Source organism: Syngnathus acus, chromosome 19 (genome assembly GCF_901709675.1).
Source record: "Syngnathus acus chromosome 19, fSynAcu1.2, whole genome shotgun sequence".
NCBI classification, from domain to species: domain Eukaryota; kingdom Metazoa; phylum Chordata; class Actinopteri; order Syngnathiformes; family Syngnathidae; genus Syngnathus; species Syngnathus acus.
The window spans coordinates 7,111,248-7,129,820 of record NC_051103.1 but is presented as its reverse complement, the minus strand read 5'-3'; the positions used below and the strand labels follow the sequence as shown (position 1 = coordinate 7,129,820).

Here is an 18,573-nt window from a genome sequence, read left to right as displayed (position 1 = left end):
TTAATGCTATGTGAGCTCCTACGAGTAATGAAAAAATGCCAACATATAGCATTGTTGTAGTTATCATTTTTAATCAATGGCTATTTGATCACAGACTATAGCAGTACTCACTGATATATATATTCTTTATCCTCTGCAAGGAATGATTATTAACACCACATCTAATTAAGTCCGTTTTTTGTTTGTATCTCTATTTCCTTTTTATACTGCCCCCAGATGGCCAACGTGGGCACACGAGAAGGGGCAGCACAATATCCATTAAATCTAAGCAACCAAAAACCACGACAGAAGCTCTTTATTAATCTACATTCTTTAGAATTATCTCATTATTAACAATAAGATACACAAGGATTTTGAAGCTTTTATTTTAACAGCATAATGAGTACATATTCTCGCGTTAGCTGGCCGTTAATGAATAATTGAAACGGATTCGTGACCTTTATCACTGTAGAAGAAGCTCTGAGATTCACATTAAGTATAATACAGTATGTTAGTATGTAAGGAACATTCACGTATGGTCAGATAGAGCTGTACATTTCGGCTACATCAAGAGCTCACCTCCTTTTTGCATCATCACTACAACACGACGCTCAAGTGCAAAAATCAGGACGTAGTCGCCTCGAGTTTCAAACAAAATACTGTCCAGAGAAAAGTGTCCCCTCACACTTTCCAAACTTTTGACACGCTGGAAAGTTATAATAACACATGGGAGGATTTTTATGACACAAGCATGCATGCAATGTTGTTTTCCCCAATATGTAAATATCTATGTTGGTCATAATACATTTCCTAACAAAATAAAATAAAGAAACTTGAAGTATTTACAGGAACAAAGTTGTTACAAAAACATCAAAGAATAAAACTGTTCAACATCAAGAAGCCCGGAAATGGTTGCCAGGCACTTGTGATGTAAAACAGATAAACGTAATTAATTACACATTGAAGTGCTACAATGAAAAGAAAAGTAGAAATACCTTCATTTTAGTAACAATAAGATTTGCTCCTTCAAATATAACCCCGCCCCCCCCCCCTCCCTCAGCACACTCTTAATAATAAAAAAACATAAAAATAAACAAATACATTTTAAAAAATAGGTGCTTGGTTTCATCTCTGGGCAGCATAATTGATAACTTGGAAAGCCCACGGCTATGATTGTTGAGTTGGTCGGAGGTTGGCCATACCCTGAGAAAGGAATGCGGAAAGGATAGCGAGGAAACCCTTAGCATTTTTATTTGCATCCCCATGGCGTGTGCGTTGGTTAGTTTGATGCTTTTTAACTTGAGGCTTGCTATACTGTCTGCATGCACGTTTAGGTAATGTAGCTTGGTCACGTGTAGCATATTAGTACACTGGGTTTAGTAGTATATAAAAGATATGGGCTTAATAATGGCAAACATTATTTATCATGATTTTTTTTCCTAGCTTCTACTAGGTGTAAAACGTTTGAGAGGGGCGGCCACTATTTGCGGAACTCTGATATGAATGCTAGGCAGTCATTTGTGTCTTTGCTATAATAAATCCATGCATGGTTACATGTCGCGAGTGGGGGACTGGTCGACGTTATACGTGCTGACTCCGAGTTCAACGACCTTAGAGGTCTATGATCCACCATCCTGGCATAGACGATTCCTCGGCGAAGAGTTCCATTTTGAAAGAATCCAAACATCCTCCGCCTAGCGTGTCACGCTTGCGAAGATCCAGACCCCTGCTAGAATGGACGCTTCATCCTGTAGGCAGCCATTTGTCAATGCAAAACGAAGAGGCGGAAATGTAAAGAATGGCGCTTGTCAGCTACAGCCTGGAGAGTCTCGAACACGTCTTTGGTACACCCGCGGCAAGTCGTAACACCGATAGCCGAGATTAAAGGTCGCAGAAGGCTTCTATCCATATTGGAATGATTGCAGAGCAAACCGGTAAAGCTAATTTCCTTCCATGTCCAGAGAAAGATAAAGAACTGGTTCGTCCGGTTAGACCACGGAGGTGGCGGTGGGTTTAGCGGCGACGGGACTGAGCGCCAAACTCTGGGCGATGTCGCCGCGGTTGATCTTGCGCAGCGCCGTGCACAGCGCGTCCACGCTGGCGCAGTCCTTGCTGGCCCAGTCAGACAGGAGCGCTCGCACCGGGTGCTGGTCCTGGCGGAAGGCGGCGATGCGCTCCTCCTCGTAGCCCAGGAGGCCCGCCAGATTGCACCAGTCGTCCTCCATGTTGCCGTCGTCCCCTTCGCCGCCGTTGAACAGCAGCTGCTCCATCTTGTCTCTGGTGTGCAGAGGCAGCAGCAGGCAGGGCTCCTCATCCATTGTGACCACTGGAACAGTAAAGGTGGTCAAAGCATGCACCAGAACCTCTGTGGTAGCTCGAAAGGCTATAGTCAGCTAAAAAGGTTTTTGTTACCCGTGTGTGTTTGGGTCTGGCCCAGCTGCTCCTGCAGACTCTGGCTGTCCACCGAGATGCCGCTGTCGCTGTGCAGTTTCTCGCCCTCGGGCGACGGGGTCTGGTTCTGGTTGGACGTGCAGTTGTTGGCCTGCTGTTTGTTCTGCTTGCAGCTGTTCCACCTACACAGTGAGCCCCTTTGTAAATAAATGCGACACATGCCCTTCCATTATGTGAACATATTCATCTATAACACTGAGCAGCAGGGTGCGGCCTACGGGAAAACAGCTTCGTCATCAAATATGTATTGTCGGGAATTGTGGTTTTGTTGTTGTTTTCCCAATTGGAACCAAGACGACCCCTATTTTGGTGCCTTAGAGTCCACCGCCATTTGCTCACCTCTTGAAGATGATGAAGGCCACCACGCTGACCACAACGGCCGCCAAGACCGAGCAGTAGACGGGGATGAGCTTGTTGTTCAGATTCTGGTAGATGGGCCCGTGGGAGTCGCCGTCAGTGGTGGCGGTGGCGCTGCTGTCTGTCGGGCCGTCCGACGGGGGGTCTTCTATTGGGAAGTCATCGTAGGTGGGCTCAGGGAAGGGCATTGGCGACACAGACGGCGGGTCCTGCACTGTGAGGAGCAAACATCAACATTTGATTGTCATCAACAGTTGAGGTCTAGGGTTCACTCAACAGCACCGAAAACAGAAAGTCATGCTGAGGAACGGGGAATAGGTACCTCGAGAGAGCCGCTGAGTGCCGTGACGAGGCGAAAACATTTCAAATGTCATTAAGATGGATGCTGTGTGGCCAGCTTTTAGCCAGGGCCCGGAATTTTGAAAGTGAAATGTAATATACAATCAATCCTGAGCTCTTTAAAGCCATTGATTTCTCTAAGAACATTTGAAAGGGTTTGGGACTTTTCTTGCACACTGTTTGAATATGATATCAATACATTCTTGATCCTCTGCAAAGAATGACTACTTTGACTGTGGACTATGTACAAAATCCTTAGCTTTGATTTGGATTGAAAAACAAAACCTTTTTTTGTGGGAGGCTGGAACAGATTAACGGCTTTTCCATTCGTTTCAATAGGGGAAGATGATTTGACTTTTGGCTCCAAGTTGGGAGCTCTTCCCACCCGGAAGTGACATCACGGCCAAAAGGTCAATAAAAGTCTTGTGATCCACTGCAGTGTAGTATTGATTTCCCTCCCGTTTCACCGTCTCTGTCTTTTTGGCTACTTGAAAGCAGACACCAATCCATGACAAAGATCCTCTTTGTCCCGTACTCATCCCCCCCAACCCTTTCTTTGCGTTTTACTGCCTCTTGAACAGACGTTTTCTTTCCGAACAATCGCCGGCGCTCGTTTGGTGGCTCTCTGCTTTCCGAACCGGCTTTTCAAAGATAGTAACTCAATACGGTTTGTGTCCAATCCACCTGTCCTTTTATTCTATTATCACCTCTCATCTCCGCATCTATCTGATCTCCACGTCTTTCTCTTTGAAGCAGACGTTGCTCCTCTGTCACCATATCCTTGCCAGCTTATTTGTCTTTTCAAAGAGCAACCTGCCCCCGTCTTCGCCAATACAGCGAAAAATGAAACAATCAGGAATAATCCCCTCGCTTGACACTTCTCTCCTTGAGGCCGCAGTTCCTTCCTCGCATGATTCCCCCCTCTCATTTTTCTTTATGTGTGTGTGTGAGTGCGCTTTGCGACAAAATGCAATCAGCACTCGTGGAGGTCAACCAGAGAAACTGGAGCGCGCAGAGGAGTAACTCCATCGCTTTAATCGAGCGGAGCGTGTTTTTCCAGCATCTGTTCTTTCACGCTTTGCTGTCTTTCTCCATCTCTGCCGCGGCTCCACCTTTGGTGACCTCGTCTTTATTATTTTTCTTGTCGCAGTCCAGAGCAGGTCTGCGATGTCCGCCAGTTATTTACAAAGAGGACAAAAGCCGCGTGGAACTTTGCCCCGTGGATGAACGGAGGCACGAGCCGGAGTGCAAGAGTCGCGGTCGCCCCCTCTGTCCCGCATCACCTCCCAAAAATGTACTTTGTCCACAAAGGGGACGATTCAAGTGACAATACGCAACTTATGGGACTGGAGGAGCGGAGTCAGAGGTGGCACAAGTCTGTCGAGGCACACAATAAACGACTGTGGCGTATAGAGCTCGGCAGTCCGATGGCTGGGGGCCCACTGGGGATTCCTCCCGGGTTATTGATGTGCTAATGTTGTGGACATACTAAATGCGGAATGTCCGTGGCATTTTACTTTTGGCATTGCGCTCTTTTTCGATGTCAGTCAAATCTTAATGGATAGACGGAAAGGACCGGTCTGTCGATTGTTCAAGACACAAGCGCAATCGGCAAAATGATGCCAGCTATTATTATTTGTCGCAGACGATAAAAAATATATGCCGTGAATAGCTTCAATGTCACCGCGCTATGATCCGACAGTATCCAAATTCCGTTTTTGTTTTTACAGCAATAATCAGGCACAAACATTCGACATTTTTAATCGTTTTTTTTTTTGCGTCTGGAACAATTTAATGGCATTTCTATTCATCTCAATGATACCGCAGTAATTACAAACCCCGTCCATCGTTTGTGATTACAAACTACAGGTTAGTCCGACGGATGTTGTGGTGCCTCCACCTTAAAACACAGCCATGTCTGCAAGATCCTACTCGTCGTTACTCAGGCGGCGGTGGCGGCGGCCCGCTGGCTCTTTCTCCACCCTGCCGACTGACCCAGCCAGCCTTCGGGCCGGTGTCGTCTGACTGGCCTAATGCATACGGACGTCTGGCGGCTCTACAGATTCGGAGGCAGCGATAACGCGAGTGCTCCGCTAAAAAGATTAACGCGGGCAATAAGGAGCTCGTGATTAGGTTAGAGCGACGAATGATGAGGCCGCCCTTACGCGGCCGGCGCGGGCGCCCCTCCGGCTATTGGTCACGTGATGCGCCGTGTTGGTTATCTAAAAGGACCAAGTGCGGTTCTGGCTCCTTAAGATTCTGATCTCCCCATCCCGACTTCCTTTTCTCCCCCTCTCAATGCAATCAAGTTGCATTAAAGAAGCATCCTCAATGGAAGATGGCCATTGACCTCATTTGGTCTGTGCTTTTTCTCCTCAAAGGGAAACATCCAAGACACGCACCAGTTTGAAAAGATCACGGTCAGGTGCGTCGTGGAAACGTTTCCATTTTCCGCCCGATCCCAATCTTACTCATGTGTGACAATGCGGTGACACGCCTCAAGTGTTGCACTCCTAAACTGCGCGCTAATGATACGGCAGCACATCACAAGTCCAATAAACCTGCCACTTTACCGCCGCTTCTCCTCTCTTGCTCTTGATTTGACTCACTGCAGCTCTCCTGCAGTATCTATAATGTTATTATCGTGGCAAGGGAAGCGCTTCTTGATCCGGCTGCTCGTATAGTTGGCGATGATTTCACATAAATGGCCAAACGAAAAGGGTGAGGCATAAATGAGTCACTTCCGACTGGCTGGGCTGTGATAACAGCGGCCTTGCGACCGACTGCCGCACGGCCGATCGGCACACTCCTTTCATTGTCACGGGACAAAAGCATTGATTTAATCTGCGAGGCATCGGGTCGTCGCGGTGGCCGCTGACGGCATCCGCGGGGAATTTGAGATGTGAAGTTTGATAGCCACAGGGTACAGTGATATATAAAAGGAAACTCAGAGCGGGGTTCATAGACGTGACCTTCCTGTAATCCCTCAACTTCCAGGAGAAAGACTCTTTGTGTCGTCGGGGCTAGGGACGCGTCGCCAAAGACAGCGGGATGAGCTCCAGGATGACATTTGGATCAATGGATCAACAATGTGTCACATTGAGATGATGACAAGCGTTCCCTACTGTACGTTGGGTCATCGACCGCAAATATGCTCCGACATTGTTTGGATTCGTGACCTCGGGGCCATTCAGCCGACTGCGCTGGCTCTCATCCCTGATGGGATTTGATTTTTCATTCATGGCCGTTTTGACTTGCAGTCTGAAAGCACTTGATGTAGCTCGCCTGAGATTTTGCGTCTCACCTTGACAAACGGTATCGGCGAGAGCCGTGCAGGCCTGCAGCTCCTCGGTCTCGTCGCAGGTGGCGCAAGGGATGCAGGGCTCCCGCGAGCTCTCCTGGTCCGAGTACGTGTCGCCGCCGCCGCACTCCTCGCAAACGGTGTCGTGGTCCGACTCGCAGCTGAGCAGCATGCCCCGGCCCGCGGGGCACTTGGTGCACGGCTCGCACCTCTGCGACAGGTCCTTCAGGTAGAAGCCGTAGTTGCACACGCAGGTGGCGTCGTTGGCGTCCGTACACGGCGTCTCCATGCGGAAGAGGCCCGTGCATTTGGTGCAAGGCTGACATCGCTCGGTGTGGCTGAAGTTTTCCGAGAAGGTTTCGCCTGAAAGCCAAAGAAAGCGAATGACCTTTTGTATTTTTGCAGGGGGGGGTGGTGAGAAGAAAAAAAATCCTTTGCTACATTTGACTTTAAATGCCTGATGTTTTCGAGCAGAATCAATATTAAATGTTATATGGAATTGTATTTCAGAGGGATAGAGAACACTAAATTATGCAACAGACCCATTTGTAGGAGCATCCGTGCGAGTGCGACACGTGGATAAATTGGGAGATGGACGGATTTCACCACCGCAGAGCCTTGATTAGTGGCTGTAATTCTTTTGATTTGAGGTGATGGAATGCGATGGAGCAGTTAGCCAAAGTTTGAAAAGTCTTGGTGTTTGGTGTCACCGGACCACCCACTGCAGTGATGAACTGGAGAGATTGGCAGATGGAGCGTCACTCGAGATGAACCCGAGCGTTCGGGTCTGATGCTATCAGATGTGGCCTCCTCTCATTTTCGGGTGGTCCCTTGGTTTCTATGTGGCGGGGATGGGGGTTGCCCTGTTTACCAGATCTACTCAGACGTGCCGCTGCCTCCGCCTCCTCCTCCCCGAATGCTCTCAGAGCCATTATCATAATGCCGTTCATCAATAATGCAAGTCAATACATTAATAACGCGAGGCTACAGATGGTCTTTTCCTGGCTAAGCTTTCTGTTGTTGCCTTCACAGACAATAGGAAAGGACAGTTTTGTGAAAAGTCCCACTCCAATTGTTCCTCCTTTACTTTAGTTTTTCGTGTTGCGTTGAAAAGCACTTGTCAAACTCACTTGACTGATAGTGTGTCTTTTTTTTTTTTTTCTTTTTCTTTCCAGGACTTGACTCAAAGCCATCTGCTTTCATGGCACCTTTTTTCACGTGTCTGCGGTTGATCATGTCTGAGCAGCTGAACTGTGATTCTTAAGTACTGATGATGCTGTTGGGCAATAACAGGAAGCCACAAGAGTTGATTTCACGGAGATGGTAATTATTTTCAATTTACCAGACGACAGACCCGTTAGGCATGTTTATTTTTTAATCATTTCAGCCATCTGGTCCGTCAGCATCTTGTGACCAAAATGTATTGTTGTGCCACTCAGCATCCTTCAAATAGGCACCCATTCAAGTTTTCAACTCGACACAATTAGGTCAGCTCAAATGAAACTTTCTTTCTTACAAAGGATTTTGGCACGGAATAGTTTTGGAAATATTCCCTCACGACCTGAATCATTTTGGAATGATGGGTCTCCTTATCTGGAACTTGACCCACATGGCTTTGCTGTTTCCTGGGAACAGTGCAGGCCCTGGCTCTCAACCAATCTTGGTCTGAATGTGACCTCTTGGAATAAGGCAGGCTCACATATAAATAACCTTCAATCCAGTTGTTGAAAAAGATGCGCCCTGAATGTTCTTCTAGAGTTCATCCACCATCTTGACTGCTTCCATTCTTACCATGCCATTGTATATTTTTCTCCAACATTTGGACCGGCGCCCATTCTTAATATCTTCTGCCGGTGCTCATAAAGTCTTTGCCCAGTGGAGGTTCACTCCCTACATGGTAACGGACAGCCAGCTTTCATTACCAGCTGATTTCCCAACATGCTGCCAAGCCAGGCTGAATCTTCTCAGCTTCTAAATGCAACTCTTTGACAGTAAAGATTCATGATGGAACAAGTGCTTTAGATATCTAGATATCTATGCATGTTGTGAATTATACGTGTGTGTTCCTTACTGTCCAGGCAGGGCGCGCACACTGGTTGCGTGGCTCCGCACGGCTTGACGACACCCTCGCCGGGCGGACACTGTTTGCAGCATTTTCCGTCGGTGGTGTACTGACCCGACAGGCACTCTTCCTCGGCCGCGGCGACCATCTGCCAATCATCGCACACATCATCAGAATGGAAAAGACTACAGGAGGCAACAGGCAAGACACAGTAAACAAACAAACGCTAGTTTTGTTAGCCCATCTATGGCATTTTGCTGTACGATTTAGCATTAAGCTACTGGGAAAAAATTACATTTGGTTAATGAACTGTTGTGGTCTCTGAACCCAAAAAGTTTGAGTTCATTTAAGTTGATTGATATTCATTATTATATTTCATCGCCTGGCCTGCTCAATTTTCCCACAAAGGGATTCATCATGTTTTCTCTGCTCCTTCCAAAAGCAATGTCGTTGCGTAAACGCGAGATAACTTTACATCCTCGGAGTCCACAGAGGAAGATTTACACTTTAGTTGGCTCCCTTACAACTCAAAGACACAATTAATAATCATTGCTTCATTTGAAACGGCTCCAAAAAACAAATGTCTGGGCAGTCCGTTGTAAAACAACAAGCGGGAATATTCTTGTTTTTTTGCTCCCAGCGTTCCCATGATAATAACAGAAGTCATTTGCGATTGGGATTTCACATAGTCTGATCATTTTTGCAGGTTTGTACAAGCACTGCACACTTCTCTTACACGTACAGGTGCTTTTGCAAAAACATCAAGAAGTGAGCTTTTTTTTTTTCTCAAAACTGCTTCCTCAGCATTCTAAAAACACACACATTAAAATGACAAATTGTGTATCTATTAGTTGGCATCCAAACTAGTAAAGTGCTAAAGTGACAGTTAAACAAGGAACAAATATTTACAAATTGTAGCACACAAAGCAATTAGCTCGTGCCTCCTACACACAAACGAATTCCTCCACCGTCAAGTGTTTTTTGACAGAAGTGAGATCTTTGTGTGTCACATTAAGGTGTGTGCGGAATGCTGCCGACAAAACATCAAGCGGCGCCCTCGGGCTCCTGTGAGTCAGCTGGCAGATACTTCGTATATGTCTGTGCGTGCACGTGTGCCACTTTGGGATATTCCCCGAAGTGACACTTAGAAGGTTGATCCCTGTTATAAAGTTGCCATGGTGCCTATCACAACACAGTATCTGAAATTTCACCTTAGAGTAAGCAAAAAGAGACACTGATGACCATGTCATCGGTTTGCAAAAGACAAAACGCAGATGTAAATTCGAACGTCGACGGGCCTCACGTGAACAAACCTGTTTGCGGATATTTGAGTGACACCTCGGAAACCACGCCAAGTCACGCAGCGCTTTTCATTCCATCCCCTTTTGACCCTTGACAGCTCTTTACATGCTACCATCTTAATAATAGACTTGATTTATATAACAGCAACCCAAGGATGCCTAACAATTACTCCAGCGGGTAATTCTAACGTTGGCAAAGATAGGAGCGTCGTTTTAAGCGTAGGAGTAGCTAGCCGATAGCCGCCTGCGTCGTCGAGGTCAGAAACGAGTCGTCCTTGACGTAAGCAGAGTGGTAGACTTCCCAAGATGACGCAGGGAAAGGGCAGGATCCTTCTCGGCAGTGTCGGGAGGTTACCATGAATCGTATGCTAGCATCTTGTGCCCGATCAAAGCCTACCGATTTTGAAGAAATGCACGTTTCACGAATGTCTTTCTTGCCAAGTGATCACATGAAAGCGGCCGCTCCGAGGCATCTGGAGTCGTGACCTCGCTCGGACCAATCTCGCTAATGCCGCAGTCAATTTTCAGTTGGAGGCACTTAACCTCTGGACCCGGGCTGTCAGCGCTCGTTAAACCATTAGAGCGCCGCCACGCTGGCCTTCCTTATAAGTCGGAGCTGGTTTCAATCCAGACGTATAGAAAAGGAGAGTGATGCGAGGCGTGATCAATATTGCATGAACATGATGCACGGCGGGTGTCGACTTGTAAAACCTTGACGAACCCGCCGCGCCGCGCAGCCTTGACAAACCTGTCACACAGCCGAGAAATATTTACGTCCTCGCAAGGCCTCGGAGGAACTTTTCCATAAATTAGGGAGGCTCTGACGATGGCTTGATGGAGCTTCCGCGATCCGCTGCCTGCGGTCAAACTACGGTGGCGAATGTTGGAATAACATGTTAACATGGGGATCACATATCATAACATGGTTAGGGTAATTAAGGCATTAACCTCGGAGGCCTCCGTGTCGACATGCACGTCTTGAAAATCACCAATAGGAAAGCTAAAAAATATGTATATGATTGACTAATCATTCCAGACAATTATCATGAGCAGCAGGTGCAGCTTTTGTCCCTTTGCAAGACTTTTTTTTTTCCCGACTTCAAAAAACAACACCGGCAGGTGACACTGTCACTCAAAAGTTACTCACCTGTCCAAGCAGTATTGCTATTAAAATCATATTGGTCCCGTAAGTCCTTCCCATCTTGCCGAGAGGAGCGTTTTGACCCGAGGAGCGAAAGGATGACACGCTCACAGATTTCCAAGCGTAATCAACTGCTCGACCATGCTTGGGTCTATCCCTAACAGAAGAAGAAGTCAGGCAGGGCGTCCGCAAACGCTCATCAGTGTGCAGCTTCCACTCAGAGGCAGAGTTGGGCCCATCGGATGTTTGCTTCTTGTGCGATTTCTGCTCTTGTGACACCCGCTCGCAGCTCCAAGTCTTCCTCTCACTTCACCACGCCCACTACTCCCCCCCCCCCCCCCTACACCCACACACACCCACACACACACGTATTGGTTTTGATTGTTAAAAAGTCCAACCAAGTTTCACACTTGCACACTGATTAAAAAAAATAGTTTTCATTTAATAAAGGGAGCAACTTTTTCAGTATTGGCCATTTTCACCCGCCATTGAATTTGTCATCATTTTTCCCCATTTTGTTGCATTGAACCAGCGCTGACCCCGATTCGCTCCTATTTTTATTTAACGCATCATTTTACGGCCACGCATTAAAGTCTTCATGAACTTTTTAAGTCTTGTTTGGTCTTCCCCTAAATGAAACACAGACTTCTTTCTTTCCTTTTTTTTTTTTTCCTTTTTCTTTTAACTGCTCATTAAACTGTGACTCCTCGGACAAAACACTGCCGCCTTTATGCATGGGAGGACACGGCATTCTGTTGAATAATGTGACACCTGAGGCAAAATATTGGCTTGATATAAAACCAAATAAAAAAGCGCTCCCTGGGTTCACATCACGACTACCCACGCCGTCCCCTTAAAGATATTTAACTTGAAGTGCTGGAGAGTGTGTTTGCTCAAATAGTGCTGGTTTTATTGCCAAGCAAAGGATCTAAATTAATGATGGCTGTCGTGCATTTTTGCTGATGTGCCAACAGTGACATGGATTTTCTCTCTGTGTGCATCTGTTCCTCTTTGCATTCATACATTATTTATACGGCCACAGTAACCTCAGCTTCCCGCTCGTTTGCAGTCTTTATATGGTCGAAGGGTGTAAATCGCACCATGTGGAAGCTATTTTTTTTTCTTTCAAGCGATGTCAATGACAATGTGTACAGAGGACAGTCATGTTTGAACTCCGAACTTGTTCATCAAGGAGTCATATTTTGACATCTATTGTCTCTCATGTAACCTTATGTCAAACGGAATCTTTAGCGGGACTTCTAGGGCGCTTTTTGTCAGTGAGTGGGTCTTTTGTATTGATCAGATATGAGGAGAGACAGTTGAAGAAAAAAAACAAATCCGCCTCGGGCATTTTGGGCTCTCAATGCAGTCATTATGTATCAATCCGGAAGATACTCACAGTGTTATAGAACCTGAAGATAATTCTGTCACATGTATTGATTGTATTCATCAATCTATGTCATATAGTATCAGATGTGCTTTTTTGCAGGATGAATCAACCCTAGATGTGCAATTGCTGTGATACAATGCCGCCCCCTGTTGGTAGACATCCACAGCTACTCCAAGCTGGTACTGTATCACACAAGACCATCACTATTCATTAGATTTTTCAGTGCAGCATTGATTTTATTGGATGTAAATGGATAGTTTGTTTGGCTTTTTTAATGGTTTGACACTTGCATATGTTTTTACATTCAAGCCGGCCCCGCTGACCTTCGAGACGGCCTCTCTTGCTGACCAATCTTGACAATGGCTTGTCATTTATTTGAGGTCAAGTATTCAGTATATTTTTTTTTTGTCACCTCAGAGTCAATCATAATTCCACATCCACTCCAGTAGGTGGCATCGTGATCTGTCCTCAACTTCTAACCCTAACCCTCCGATGGTTTCAGGTGATGCCGGCCGTAAACTCCGCTGTGGAGCACCTCAAAACTTCTTCTCCGTTGGACGTTGAGCTTCCTGGCCTATGGACAGCACGGAGAGCAACCATGCTTAGCCTTTTGAAGGTGAGCACCTCAACCCAAAAGTGTAATCCAAGCCTCTGTTGACCTCTAAACACGGACATTAAATGGGATAAGATGCTGGTTGCATAATGACATAGTGTGACTCCGCACATAGCAAGCAGCTGTATATACTATCAATATTATGGGTGCTGGATGTCAGACTGTGAATCGTATGCATGCACGCGTGCACGCATGGGTGTACCACCCATCATCTTGCAGGATGCATCCGTACATATAGCCTTTTATAAAGTCACACTTTGCTCTTGTTTCCCAGGTCAGTCGCCTGTCACCGCTTCTGTCCGCTTGGTGGATGACTGCACGAGGTAGGTGCCACCGCCGCGCCGAAAGTTCCGACTACCATGAGGCCACGCAGAGATTTAATAGGAAAGCCATGCAGTGTTAGTTAGTAAATTTGCGGTATTTTATCTATTTTAAACACCTGCTGAATGATAAATGATCAAATATATATGGACAGGTATGACATCACAGTAGTAATAATAATAATATTAAATCCATGTCATAGTAACTTTCAGTGATGTAGAGTTGGATTACCTGTTCTGCTCAGACACCATATTATAAATTAAAATTATTTTTGAAAAGCTTTATTTTGAGTAAGACGTCAAAAATGAGACTGATTTCTTTATTGAGAACAAATGTGTTCATTCAGAACTTGCTTTGCAGCTAATCTGAAGGATATAATATAACATATGTGATTATTCTGATATATTGTTATCAATGTTATACGGTAGATTGTGGAGAAAATGCATTTGGTAATCATATGAAGTATTTTTGAGGTGGTACTTGGTGTAAAAAGTCAAAGAGCCAATGATGTAGTATACATTGTAAACAGCCTCTCAGTGCATCATCATGACCCGAATGTGCACCTTTTAGTTCTAAAACGCAATGTCACACTGTCACTCACTTCAAGGCAGTCAACACACACACGCACACAGACGCACACACAGGCGCCACTCATACTTGCGCCAAATGTCAATCCAATATTAATCTCCCGCCCCTTTGTTCATCCGTGTTTTGGAAATAAATCATTCTGTTTTCACATTCCACTTCAGCGTCTACGGAATGCGCCGCTGCACAACACCTCATTAACTTTCTCACTTCAAGAAAAACCGAATCTGAATTGAAGTCATTGTCGTCCGTGTAGAATAATAAACATTGTTTTTATGCAGCAATAGCACTTTTATATTGAAATGTGTTTATGACTATAGGTAGTAAATACACAACGATAAATTCTGATTCAAATGTCATATTTTGATTTCCACAATCCAGCCACACTTACACACGCGCCATACCTGTCACACACTGTCAAATGAGGGACACGCACACTTCCAGCATGCTGCGCGTATTGACATTCCAAACATGCCCTGGATGAGCTGTCACTGGCCCAAAGCTTACTACCACTATGTTTAACCTTTAGACATACTCCAAGATGTCAATGCAGACAAAGGCTTGACCGAAACAATTTACGCAAAGGCCAAATCATCTCACATCATGTTCTTGCATTTCCAATGCTCGCCACAGTTGTCGCAGAGAACGTCGATGATGGACCACAAGGAGCAGACCTACTGGCAGGAGACGGGGCGATGGGCGGCCAACGAGGAGAGCTTCGATCCCCAGTCCGGCGTGTGGGCGTCCTCGCCCGTCTCGTACCTCACCTTCAAGAGTCTGGTCCAGTTGCGACGTTCCATGAACACTGGTCATCTATTAATCGAGAAAGAACTCTCCAAATGTCACATTGGGACACAATAAAAATGTGCCCACCATTTTCTGCATCCAGGTGTGGTGCTTTTTGACTGTGCGGAGAAAACCTTGGATGGCATCGCAGAGAAGATTGTCGCTGAGATGCTTAAGCAGAAGCAGATCAGACCAGGAGACCAGGAGGGGGTCATGAAATGCCTGCTCCAGAACCGCTGGTAGACACCAAAAAAGCAGCGGGGAATCGCTCCACTTGTAATCTCAATCCATTTTGCATTTCATCCCTCCAGCCAACAAGCCGATCCAGAGAGTCAAGCCCTGACGGACGGAGCGGACCTCCACAGGTTCTCCGTCAAGGAAAGGGTACGACTTGAAGTGACAAGCAAAATAAAAGACAATATCGAGTAACTCTAATGAATCCGTCAATCTGTTTTGTGCAGAAGGAAGAATCTGACCACGTCGAGGCTTCAATGGTGTTAGTAGGTGGGAAAGTTCACTGTCGCGTAATCAAAGTTGCATCCATCTTGAGGCACCTAAACATTTTTTGGGCCTGCTTGTACATTCTCGGTGCATCCATAAAACTGCCGACGTTTGCCGCAGGAGTTTTGGACTTCCTGGAAAAGCCAGCGGTCGTCTTTGTGCGTCTGAAAGAGGCGGCGGCGCTCGACTCGGCCTTGGAGGCTCCAGAGCCGATACGCTTCGTCTTGGTGCTGATCGGGCCCGCCAATGCCGAATTGGATTACCATGAAACCGGGCGAGCCATGGCGGCGCTCATGGCCGATAATGTGAGTCTGCCGACACCCAGAAGTGGAAGTCCGCTATTATCGCCTTCGTTTGTGTCCACCAGTTGTTTAACCAGACGGCGTCTCGGGCGAAAAGCCTGCGAAACTTGACCGAAGCCGTCGGCGACTTCATGGACTGCAGCATTGTCATCCCACCCACCGAGATCCAAAACGAAGCCATGCTCACTTCCATCGTCAACTTCCAGAAGAAATTGCTCAAGGATAGAGTCCACTCGTCGGAGCCCGTGTTGGAAAGCAAGCCGAGTCAGAGTAAGGCCACCAAAGCTCGTGGAGAAATTGTCATGGAAAAGCTTTTTAGAGGTGACATTCCAGAACCTAATCAAGTTTTGGGTTTCTCGCAGTTACATTCTCTTCCGCACCACCGCCCGAAGACCCCCTGTCCCGCACGGGCCGACCGTTCGGCGGGATGATACGAGACATTCGAAGACGATACCAGTATTACAAGAGCGACATTACCGATGCTCTCAACGCTCAGGTCCTTGCTGCCATTATCTTCATCTACTTTGCAGCGCTCTCTCCTGCCATCACTTTTGGGGGCCTCCTAGGTCTGTACGCAGTACCGATATGAATAAATGAGATGGTGGTGCTTAGCTATGCTACGTCTTCGTTCAGCGGACAAGGTGGAGGATATGATGGGCGTCTCGGAGCTTCTCATCTCCACAAGCATCCAGGGGATTATCTTCTGTTTCGTTGCTGCCCAGCCTGTTCTTGTCATCGGCTTCTCTGGTCCTTTGTTAGTGTTTGAAGAGGCCTTCTTTGCTGTGAGTCGGAAAAAAATAAAAAGAATCAAAATGACGCGTCGAGCAGATTATTCGTCGTAACGTGAGGACACATAGCAAGAAATGACCAAAACAAACCGTCATGTCTCGTTGATCCAGTTCTGCAAGTCCCAGGAGATCGAGTACATCGTCGGGCGAGTGTGGGTGGGCGTGTGGCTGGTGATCATCGTGGTGGTCATCGTAGCGTGCGAGGGAAGCTTCCTGGTGCGCTTCATCTCCCGCTTCACCCAGGAGATCTTCTCCATCCTCATCTCCATCATCTTCATCTACGAAACCTTCGCCAAGCTCGCCAGGGTAACGGTTCATCCGTTGCTCGTCTTCCTTCAGCCGAAATGATTCCGAGTACAAAACTCTCCCACCTTTCCAGATCTTCAAGGCTCATCCGCTGATTCTGAATTACGATCATCTGAACGCATCTTTAGAAAACCCCTGGCACCCAAAAGTGGAACGGACGGTCATGTTCGACAACGGGACAGGCAACACGACCGTTATCGCCCGAACTTTAATGCCAGCCTACCCTAACACAGCCCTGCTCTCCATGTGCCTCATGCTTGGCTGTTTCTTCATTGCATATTTCTTGCGCCAGTTCAAGAACGGAACATTTCTGCCGGGAAAGTTGAGTAGCTCTTTTTACCCTTTGCAACAAACTATTATTCAAGTCATCATCATGGTGTCGCTCTTACAGGTCAGACGTTTGTTGGGTGACTTTGGTGTGCCCATTGCCATTTTCCTCATGATTGTGGTGGACTACTCCATTGGAGACACCTACACTCAGGTTGGCGTGGAGTGAATGCCTTGCATATTTCTGTGACATTGTTTTTAAAAAGCAAATCTATCTGTAGAAACTGGTGGTCCCTAAAGGTCTGATGGTGTCGAATCCCGCCAAAAGAGGCTGGCTCATCAACCCATTTGGCGAGCACTCACCCTTCCCCGTATGGATGATGTTTGCATGCTGCGTTCCGGCTTTGCTCGTCTTCATCCTCATCTTCTTGGAGTCTCAGATCACAACGTAGGTCTTATGGCGTTTCTAAAGAAAAAGCTTCTTGGGTAAGATGGCTCATGTCCTCAAATGAAATGCCCCAGCTTGATCGTGAGCAAACCCGAGAGGAAGATGGTCAAAGGCTCCGGCTTCCACTTTGACCTTCTGATTTTGGTGGGCATGGGCGGGATCAGCGGCATATTTGGCGTGCCGTGGCTCAGCGCCGCCACGGTGCGCTCTGTCACTCACGCCAACGCCCTCACCGTCATGAGCAAAGGAACCAAACCTGTGATCGAGAAGGTGCTGGAACAGAGGGTCAGCGGCATTGTTGTAGCCCTACTGGTTGGTAAGTGAAGGTGGCAGAAAGTCACAAGTACTAAATCAAAGTGCCCTGACACTTATTGTTTACAAACATTATGAAAAGGTTTCTTTGTTTTTAGGTCTGTCCATTTTAATGGAGCCCATCCTGAAATTGATTCCCATGGCAGCCTTGTTTGGGATCTTCCTCTACATGGGTGTCACATCACTCAACGGCATCCAGCTGTGGGATCGTATGCTGCTTCTGCTCATCCCCAAAAAATATCATCCCAACGAGCCATATGCAACCAAAGTAAGAATGGCTGGTTGCCACGACTACCACCGGCGGGATTTGAGCTTGGGTTCTAACGTTACACTTTTGATGGCAGGTGAACACCAAAAGAATGCACTTGTTCACAGTCATCCAGATCGTGTGCCTGGCTCTTCTGTGGATTATTAAATCCAGTCCGGCATCCCTCGCACTCCCATTCATACTCATCCTCACCATTCCCTTACGCATGCTCATGACTGGGCGTCTCTTCACCGAGCTGGAGATGAAATGTGTAAGTGGCTTTTCAGTTTAATCCAGCACACTTTATGTATGTGAATGTTAAACTCTTAGTTTACATTTCTATTGTTGTTTAGTTGGATGCTGATGATGCCAAAGTGACCTTTGAGGAGGAGCCGGGACAAGATGTGTACTGGGAAACTCAGATGCCATTGTAGATGTAGAGAATGGCCACTTGTGATAAAAAATACATTTAAAAAAAACAGAAAACACCACTCAAATTAAAGTTTGCTGGCAATTGTATTCCAATAAAAGTGGCTATAGAATAGCTCTTACGAACTGTTATTTAAATGTGACAAATCAATTTTTTCTAATTGAAAAAGAATTGGCCGTCAGGCTATTGGTGCCTTTTTCCCTACTCATGAAAAGACTTAATATTTTACTGAAAGTTAATAAAATGATCATTGCGGAAACATTCGATCGTGGATTATAGTCTTCCTTCTAACATGAACACAAAATAATGCTCTTAAAATGTGGGTTTTTTCTTAAGTTTATTATTA

At 46.4% G+C, this 18,573-nt stretch overlaps 2 protein-coding genes across 3 annotated transcripts; one reads left to right on the top strand and one right to left on the bottom strand.

The window, feature by feature from the left end:
• Positions 1–349: 349 nt before the first annotated feature.
• ngfrb (nerve growth factor receptor b) lies at positions 350–11,227 on the bottom strand. Its single transcript, XM_037278909.1, has 6 exons — positions 10,938–11,227; positions 8,499–8,637; positions 6,431–6,790; positions 2,770–3,001; positions 2,392–2,552; positions 350–2,305 (listed from the first exon to the last, which is right to left on the bottom strand). Exons 1-6 carry the CDS (start codon positions 10,989–10,991, stop codon positions 1,968–1,970), a joined length of 1,284 nt encoding a protein of 427 aa, XP_037134804.1. The 5' UTR covers positions 10,992–11,227; the 3' UTR covers positions 350–1,967.
• A 1,624-nt stretch (positions 11,228–12,851) lies between these two features.
• On the top strand, positions 12,852–18,341 carry slc4a1b (solute carrier family 4 member 1b (Diego blood group)). Of its 2 annotated transcripts, none has more exons than XM_037278726.1 (17): positions 12,852–12,937; positions 13,209–13,257; positions 14,474–14,648; positions 14,730–14,865; positions 14,938–15,010; positions 15,088–15,130; positions 15,248–15,432; positions 15,495–15,699; positions 15,792–15,995; positions 16,063–16,211; positions 16,329–16,523; positions 16,597–17,004; positions 17,072–17,238; positions 17,313–17,554; positions 17,649–17,818; positions 17,895–18,068; positions 18,151–18,341. In XM_037278726.1, the coding sequence occupies exons 3-17, from the start codon at positions 14,492–14,494 to the stop codon at positions 18,229–18,231; spliced, it is 2,589 nt and encodes an 862-aa protein (XP_037134621.1). In that variant the 5' UTR covers positions 12,852–12,937; positions 13,209–13,257; positions 14,474–14,491; the 3' UTR covers positions 18,232–18,341. The 2 variants fall into 2 exon arrangements, with proteins under 2 accessions (XP_037134621.1, XP_037134623.1); XM_037278728.1 differs by lacking the exon at positions 12,852–12,937 and having other exon boundaries at positions 13,134–13,257; positions 16,597–16,845; positions 16,915–17,004.
• Positions 18,342–18,573: the final 232 nt, after the last annotated feature.

What these genes read in the sequence shown, in the direction of transcription:
- slc4a1b (XM_037278726.1), top strand. Translation starts at nt 14,492, where the DNA reads ATGATGGACCACAAGGAGCAGACCTACTGGCAGGAGACGGGGCGATGG. An exon ending in TTGAAGAGGCCTTCTTTGCT is followed by an intron (nt 16,212 to 16,328) that starts GTGAGTCGGAAA and finishes TCGTTGATCCAG; the next exon opens with TTCTGCAAGTCCCAGGAGAT. An exon ending in TTGGAGTCTCAGATCACAAC is followed by an intron (nt 17,239 to 17,312) that starts GTAGGTCTTATG and finishes GAAATGCCCCAG; the next exon opens with CTTGATCGTGAGCAAACCCG.
- ngfrb (XM_037278909.1), bottom strand. Translation starts at nt 10,991, where the DNA reads ATGGGAAGGACTTACGGGACCAATATGATTTTAATAGCAATACTGCTT. An exon ending in TAGCAATACTGCTTGGACAG is followed by an intron (nt 8,638 to 10,937) that starts GTGAGTAACTTT and finishes GATGATTGGCAG; the next exon opens with ATGGTCGCCGCGGCCGAGGA. An exon ending in GTGCGCGCCCTGCCTGGACA is followed by an intron (nt 6,791 to 8,498) that starts GTAAGGAACACA and finishes TTTGGCTTTCAG; the next exon opens with GCGAAACCTTCTCGGAAAAC.